Source organism: Euphorbia lathyris, chromosome 3 (genome assembly GCF_963576675.1).
Source record: "Euphorbia lathyris chromosome 3, ddEupLath1.1, whole genome shotgun sequence".
Lineage (NCBI taxonomy): Eukaryota > Viridiplantae > Streptophyta > Magnoliopsida > Malpighiales > Euphorbiaceae > Euphorbia > Euphorbia lathyris.
This window is the reverse complement of record NC_088912.1, coordinates 61,971,034-61,979,263: the sequence shown is the minus strand read 5'-3', so window position 1 is coordinate 61,979,263 and position 8,230 is coordinate 61,971,034. Positions and strand designations below refer to the sequence as shown.

The window sequence follows — 8,230 nt, the reverse complement described above, 5'->3', positions numbered from 1 at the left end:
TTTTTCCCGTATTTTTTTTCTCATTTTCCATCACAATTTAATAAGAATTAAAAGAAATAAGAACTATGGATGCTAATTAATAATAATAACAAAAAAAGAATAAAAAGATGATTCATAATGGAGATTCATATATTTATGATTTTATTAAAGGCAAAAAATATATCAAACCAATTATGGTAATGAATCTCCATTATAACGAGCATTACATAACAACGCCATCACAGGGTACCAAAGGGAACCTTAGTAATTAGGGGAGTTACTTATGGGACTCCAAAGGATAGGTAGGTGCATGGTCATATTTGGCATAGAGACTAGTAATTGCTTAAGTTTAGAATATTCATTTTGTTGCTATCAATTATGAAAACGAGGATATTTAATGACATTTGGGGGAGAGGTATACAAAGGAACATATGTAAATAAAATAAGACCGAATAAAAAATGCAATTCTATCTTATCTTCTACTAATTGACTGCAGAGAAATTTATCTACAGATGAGCAACAAAGGAAGAGACGTATGATGAAGGATAAGCATGAAAGCAACCTATTGAGCCTTAAAAATGTCGCTGAGCAGGACAGTGTGCTACTAGACATAGTATATCATGCCAACTTCAATCAGACTTATGTGTGGAATATTAAGTGCCACAGCAGGGCCCCTGCAATTCTTCCGAAGGAATGAATAACAGATATCAATGGCGATCTTCTTCATAAATGAGGATGTTCTTCTAGCCTTCACATATGAATGCCCCACAATATAAGCAACACCTGCTTCCTTGGCCTGTATTAAATCCACAAGCTCTTCTCTTACTGAAATATCCATAGATGGGTTTTGTGGTAACTGAAACCTCACCTGACGCCTCCTAATCTGTTGTTGACTATAATCGTCGTAAGCAGATCTTAGACTTTGGAGAGTTAAAGATTTACTACTGCTTTGGACAGAATCTTCAATGCTAATAATATCTTCCTCACTTATTACTAAACTCATACTTGATTGGGCAGATCTAACACTCATAACAGCCATCCGACCATCTAGTGATGCACTTTCTGAACTACTGGACTGCGGTTCTACTGCTTCCATCTGGATGAACTCAGCTATGCTCTGTATAAGCTTGTTCTCAAAATCCCCATCATCCCGCTGGATATCCTTGTACCCGTACCTAACGATGCATCTATACATGCGATATGGTCTTGGACACACTCGGCCAATCAGGAAGCGTTCATCAGGGGATACGTAAGGAACTGGGACAGATTTTACACAAACAAAAACTAAAACCTGGTGGAATGCAGGGAGGTTTGTTACAAAATGTGAGAAGATTGCTGGTACACCAGTTGCCAGTTCTGAGTAAATGAGGCCTATCCCTGGCACGCGGACAATTCCAAGGCTGGGGCCCAAACCCAGCAACCATTTTAGCGATACTTTGTTGTGCAGATCATAGTTGTACTTCCTACGAGTCCCATAATGCCAGATGTACATCACAAGCATAAAGATAACTGAGAGTACGAGAGGGACCCACCCTCCACGTGGAACTTTCATGAGAGCTGCTGAAAAGTAAACACCCTCAATGCACCAGAAAAATAGCAGGAAGAAAGCTGCCAGAACAATATGTTTCTGCCAAACGAAGTATATGACAAGTGATATGAGAAATGTCGTGATGAACATAATTGTCACACATGCAAGCCCTGAGAACAAAAACACAGCGTCAAAATTGAAGTCATAAACACATATACAATGGAAAAAGAAAATCTAAGGGCCTGTTTGGTTTAGCTGTTGCTGTTTGCTGTTGCTGTTTGCTATTACTGTTGCTGTTTGCTGTTTGCTGTTTACTGTTGCTGTTTGCTGTTTTGTTATTTGCTGTTTGATTATTAGTGTTTGGTAAAATTATAATCAACAGTTGCTGTTAGTATATAAAATGACGAATATAGACCTATTTCAAATCAATAAGTAATTCTAAAATTAATAAATAAATAATTTAAATTACGTTTATATTTTATTCATAAACACTCACCAATTGAATAATGAATCTACCCTTATTACTTTTTTTTTCAGAAACATTAATCATTCACAACCCAAAATTGGGTGGCCAAAACATCTTATTAGAGTGCTCAAATCCAGTACAATAAAAAAATAATAAAAAAATGAAATAGAACAATAATGCTTGTGATGGACAGAACATGTTTACCTTAATTTTGAAAGGGTATTTAAGGAAAAAAAAAAGTGAACGGTAGATGCATTATAAAAAAGTAGTGTTTTGCTGCTGATTCAAAAAGCAGCTAATTCCTTATTCAACAGCAATCAGCAGCTGTTTTGAATATTTAACCAAACGGCTTATATCTCCTTTTTCAACCAAAACAGCAAACAGCAGTTTAAAAAATAGGAAACAAACACCCTCTAATAATTACAAAACTGATGCAGACAAATGCTTTAAAATATCAAAGACAGGTTAAGAAATTACCATAAGCATTTCCAATTAGTGTTGTGTCCTGAAATCCAAGAGTTATTGCAAGAGTAAGAACCATAAGGATCCAATTTATTTCAGGGATGTATATCTGTCCATACATGTGTTTTGAAGTGTGGACAACTTTAACTCGTGGGAAACAACCAAGGGCATGGCATTGTTTAACAATGGAGAAAGTAGCAGTAATAACTGCCTGGCTCCCAACAATAGCAGCGAGGGTTGCAATAATAAAGACAGGCCAAAATACAGGTTCTGCAATACAATACAAAAAAAGATATCAAAATTATTCCAAACCCAACATAGAAAAATTATGGATGGTAGTAAATATTATTTAGTGTCACAATGCATACTAGGTATTGAGTCATAGAAACTGTTCTCAACGGAGTTGAGGTTTTTAGACAGAAATGCAGCCTGACCCATATATTGTACCACCAAACAAGGGTATACGACAAATGCAAAAGCAAGCTGTCAGAGAAAAGAAGATACTTCAAATTCATAATCTCAGTAAAGAAAAACAATAAGTATTATCTCATGTACAAAAAGTTAGGGTCAACATCTATACCCACCCTTATAGATAAGGATGTGAAATGACCCAGGTCAGCAAACATAGCTTCAGTGCCTGGTGAGATTGAGAAAATTCTTATCAGTTAGCGTATTAAGATAAGTAATGTATAAAATTGAATCAGGTATAATATGTTTGAAGAACTTGTTAGCACCAATTACTTCTAACAAAACCAAATCTATGAATATCATGTGCAACAGATTTGTAGTTACACATGGTAAACTCAAAAGTAAAACTCAAATACTTCAAATACACTAAGTGTGGTCATATAACTCACTGTAATAAAAATATTTGAAGAACGATGGAAATCAACAAAAACTTCAAAAATGTTTGAATTCAATGTAATTACCAGTTACTGAAAGAAGCACCCCTCCAAGAGAAATCCAACCATCACTACCAGTCTCACTGAAGAACCTGATAATATAATGGGGTGAAAGTGCACGAACTATCTTTGGATTCCAGTAAATAATGTTGTACAGCCCGATGGAAAATATCGATACCAACCAGATTATTACAATTGGTGCGAACACAATTGCTACCCTGTGGGTGCCAAAATGCTGAAGGGCAAACAGGCCCACCAAAATGATACAAGCGAGCAAGACAAGTTCACCTAACAATAGTAACAAGTGAGATAAACAAACCAAAGATGCTAACTTGCCAAGATCAACATGTGCATATGCATCATGATCTATAAACTTGAGAACAGAGTTATTCAAGGAAAAAGATACCCTTTGTTAATTTATTTTGGGTAACTTCTAGCCCCGATACTGATGATAAAACTGCAAGCAAAAAAAAAAAAAAAAAAAACAATTCTAATTGAATAGGTTAATATATTACCAAAACTGAAATGGGCAAAAGAACCATATGCCATCCCTATCGTCATCGCCAAATTATAAATGAAAGAATTTCTAAAGGTCAAACAATCAACTAATTGAAAACATCATTCATAACTTACAGGCTACGTCAATGCATTACCTGATATTGCTGGAGTAAGTACACCATCTCCTATAAGCATGGAAGCGCTAAACAAAACCACAACAAGCAGAACAGTCCGTAGCCTTTTGTGCTTCTCCAGAAATCTCTTCAGTGCAGAGGAGCCAGCACCGTGTGATGAGGGGCCATACTTGTAGGATGAGAGCTCCTCGTCAGCTGCTTGTTGATTGTGAAGTAAACTAAACTTTGAATGCCTGCAAAGCAGGGAATAAAGTGCAAATGTGCCACCTGATATGAATCAAATATATTAGCAGAAATTGTATGAAACTGGTCTACTCATAAGGGAAAAGTGAAATCAAGCTATGTGTTACCTTCACCATTATCATCTGCACTCAATAGTATAAAGACATACTTAATCAACGGTAACAATGTAAGGGTCCAGAAAATCAATGAAAATAGACCAAATATTGCTTCCTCATTTTGATGGTTCTGCAGCTTATCAGTAAATGTACCCGTGAAAACATAAAGAGGTGAGGTACTAAGGTCTCCATATACAACCCCGAAGCTTTGGTAAGCTAAGATTAGATTCCTAGAGAGGTTAACCCATGAAAGCTGCAAAACCGCACAAATTAAGTTAGAGCTTGCATTAAGATACTAACTGAATTGTCAATTCAAAGAAAGGTGTTGTTAGTTCATCGCGATCAACAATAATTCAAGAACTTTTTATCAATAATATAAATATGTGGATTATAGTAAGAATGCCACATTAAGGAGATGGTACATTAGGTTCACATAAAATTAACAAATATTATCCTGCAAAGTATCAATGTACTATAACAAGGCACTAAAAGATCTAAGATACTGTAGCAAGAGTGCTAAGCTTTGGAATACAGCTTGACCAACATGCTATTGATCAGGCAAAGGAACAAACGGAAATCAAAGGCTTATGAGAGACACATTCTTCATTTGTGGAAATAATCCATATACATGGATACCTTATTTTTCCATACTTTGATCAAATTTTTGATAAAAATCTAACAATATTTTTCACAGTCAAAAGGAATATAACTAAAATTAAGCTAAGAAATGGAATTTTACTGTTCCTCTAATGAAGTCAAAAGCCAGTAATTACCAAGCCATGATGCTGAACTTACATTTAAGCCTATAATTAGTGTGTCAAATGAAAAACACAAACTAGACTTAGAGCGGGTTTGGTTCAGCTATACTGTTAAGGTTAGTTGTTTGTTGTTTGATTACTAGTGTTTGGTAAAAGCAGGATTAACTATTGTCGTTAGTATATAAAATGACTAATATGAGCATGTTTTAAATCAATCAACAAACTAATATATAAATATAATTCTAAAATCACCTTTGAAAGTCTCATCATAAATCAAAGATAGCAATATTGACAAAATCAAACAAATTATAATAAATCCAAAAATGTATTATTAATTGGAGTAATTTCAACATTTAATAATAGACCCGGAAATTGACAATAAGATTCCAGATTAATGAACATTAGAAACATGAACTTGATGAAAAAGAATAACTAAAGACGTATTTGAAGGAAGAAAAAAATATTAAAGTACGCAGTGGAGCTAAACAAAAAGCGGTAGGTAGATTTATGATTGAAAACTGATGGAAACAAGGGCTGTTTTCTATTCAAGCAGCTGTTTTGTATTTCCTTAGCCCTATGAAACCATTGAAGTTGGCCATCTGAATATGATATTTATTTATTTCCAGTTCCACCATAAAATCCATGCACAGAACATAGATATATAGAAGAAAAATCAATTAGAAAAAAATAGATAAATAACAAACTGAGAGCAGGAATTACGAGAGAATTAATCAAGCAGACCAAACTCAGTCAGAATAAGCTGAGTAGCAGAATATGTGAACTAATTAAAATCAGTCGCACGACGACAAATTAAAACTCTCAACATCCAACAATGAAATCAACTTAAGATCTTAAAATATAAGAACGACATTAGTTATTTTCGTTTCCAAAATCATCCGTAAGGGAGACTCCATATAAACAGGAATCAGGTAAAAAAACAAATAAAAAGCGGTAGATAAAGAAGAGGAATTAAATATAGAAGGTAGGAAATCAAGAATGACATAAAAATGAGAAAGGAAGATAAAAAGGGTGAAGAAGAATCAAGATTTCGTAATAGAATTTTCAAACGAACCCTAACCTGAGAAGGATTAGAAGGAGAGTGAAGTCCAGATTCTGGTTCCATGTTGGCAGAGCCAAGCTGGTGAAGGAGTGGCTCTTCTCTTTTTCTTCTTGTATTGAGTAATTTTATTTAATAATTTAATCAAACAGTAATGTTTTTTTTTTTTAATTATTAATTTCAATAATAGAGTTATCTCAACGGAATTAAAATACAAAAAATTAAAAACAAGGCACGCGCAAGCAACGCGGGTGAATGTGTGTGGAGATGAATTCTCTCACGTGTAATCCAGCCTCATGTGATTTGGTTCGCACCACCAATCATTCCTATTACTCATGGACTAATCAAACAACCGAAACAAAAGGTTCAACCTTGGTTAATCAATGTACTTCTGCTAAAGAAAGTAAACTGAGTGCATCGACTCTACAGATCTCAACAGGATATGTCCTAAAGATTCATACTCACTACACTATCATATATCAACAATGCTAATAGATTATTGTTAACGAACCCACTTAATACCAGGTAATTAGCACTAATGGTCACAAATGTTTGGACAATGTCCCCAAACGATCGTAAAAGTTTGATTTGTCTCAATAAAATTATTTATGTTTGTTTTTGTCCTAATAAAGTTATTTTAGTCATTTTCCAATCACTATCTCACCAAAATTGATGACATGTCATGTAATATGAGAATTTATGATGCATGAAGTAGACAAAGGTTTGAAGAATAGTAGTGTTTAATTTATTAACGTTTGTTTTGGTGGTGATCGAAAAATGACCAAAGTGACTTTTTTGAGAGAGGTCTTGTAAATTTTCTATGCTGATTCACCTGCCATTGCCCTTTCGGCACCGTAGCAGATGGAACAATGAATATAGGAGGACGCTGGGGCGTTTCTATTTGATATTTCTTTTTACCCCCCAAGTCCTCTTTGTTTTTTTTTTTTGTACTGACCTTGGTGGTAGAGTTCCTTTCGGTACCCATACTTGTCGCGTCATTGGAGCTCCGCTGAACTTCTGGTGGATGGAGCTTGTAAATTCCTGCTTGCTTGACTTGAGTTGCACTGAGGTGGCGTTGATCATTACCGCTGCTGGCATCAGATCATCGTCAATTAGCATGCTCGCCTTTTTTGCCGGAAACTGGATAACTCTTCGGTCGATCCTGTCTTGTACAATGTTCTTGAAAATAAAACAAGAGGAAGTGTTATAACTCCATGCATCGTGATACTTACAGTAAGTCCTTCCATGAATCTCCTCCCTCTTTGGCATGACATGTCCGAAGGGTAAGGTAACGAATTCCTCCTGCAGGAGGTAATAAAATATTTCCTCTGTTCTGGAGGTGTCGAAAGTATATTGCGCATTGGTGTTCCTTTTCACCACCTCCGGTACCTATGAATTCTTAGCTAACATGGGGCAAACTTTGGAGCCTGTGGCTACCATCTCGGCCACTGCAGCCTCATAATTTTGAGTTTCCTGGTGATAGCTACCAACAAAATTCTTTTTTCTCCTATAATCCTCTCGCATCAGTTCCTCATACTCCGCGACTTTAGCAATAAGATCATAAAAATCACGAAATTCTATTCCTTAGAACTTCTTACGGTTCTCAAAATCTAAACCCTTTGGGCCAGCCTAACAAATTCAACTTTAGGCAAATTGACACGAAATCTATGCCTCATACGTTTGAATCTATTAACAAAAGCTTCTACAAACTCACCTTGGCGCTGAACTATACATGCTAGCTCAGCGATACTCACCTCGGGCTCCGTCCTGTATAAGTGGGCATGAAAAGTGTCCTTCATTCGCCTCCAGCTATCAATAGATTCTGCAGGCAATGCAACATACCATGAAAATGTAGGCCCTGTAAGAGAACCAGCAAATAGACGAAGCTTAAACATGTCAAAATTCAGCTCTGAACTAAGTTCGCTACACTGAAAAGTGAATCGTGTGATATGCTCCATCGTGGATTGACTTTCTTCCCCTGATGACAAAGTAAAGTCAGGAATTCTAAAATTATATGGAAAAGGGAAATTTTGGTCAATCCGCCTAGGGTAAGGTTTAAAAGACTCGGGGCGATAAACTTCTCTTAAGTTATACCCGTAAATTTCTCA

General features: G+C 35.7%; 1 protein-coding gene across 3 annotated transcripts; it reads right to left on the bottom strand.

Annotated features, from left to right (window-relative positions):
• Positions 1–322: 322 nt before the first annotated feature.
• On the bottom strand, positions 323–6,285 carry LOC136221991 (potassium transporter 4). 3 transcript variants are annotated; one of them, XM_066009466.1, is made up of 9 exons: positions 6,144–6,285; positions 4,320–4,560; positions 3,991–4,236; positions 3,744–3,794; positions 3,365–3,625; positions 3,020–3,072; positions 2,804–2,918; positions 2,451–2,705; positions 323–1,677 (listed from the first exon to the last, which is right to left on the bottom strand). In XM_066009466.1, the coding sequence occupies exons 1-9, from the start codon at positions 6,186–6,188 to the stop codon at positions 584–586; spliced, it is 2,361 nt and encodes a 786-aa protein (XP_065865538.1). In that variant the 5' UTR covers positions 6,189–6,285; the 3' UTR covers positions 323–583. The 3 variants fall into 3 exon arrangements, with proteins under 3 accessions (XP_065865538.1, XP_065865539.1, XP_065865540.1); XM_066009467.1 differs by lacking the exon at positions 3,744–3,794; XM_066009468.1 differs by lacking the exons at positions 2,804–2,918; positions 3,020–3,072.
• Between the last annotated feature and the right edge of the window lie 1,945 nt (positions 6,286–8,230).

Bases quoted from the DNA above. Each gene is read 5' to 3' on its own strand.
- LOC136221991 (XM_066009466.1), bottom strand. From the start codon at position 6,188: ATGGAACCAGAATCTGGACTTCACTCTCCTTCTAATCCTTCTCAG. The intron at 2,706-2,803 runs GTATGCATTGTG...ATTGTATTGCAG, and splicing joins TTTCTATGACTCAATACCTA to AACCTGTATTTTGGCCTGTC. The intron at 1,678-2,450 runs GTAATTTCTTAA...TTTTGTTCTCAG, and splicing joins ACTAATTGGAAATGCTTATG to GGCTTGCATGTGTGACAATT.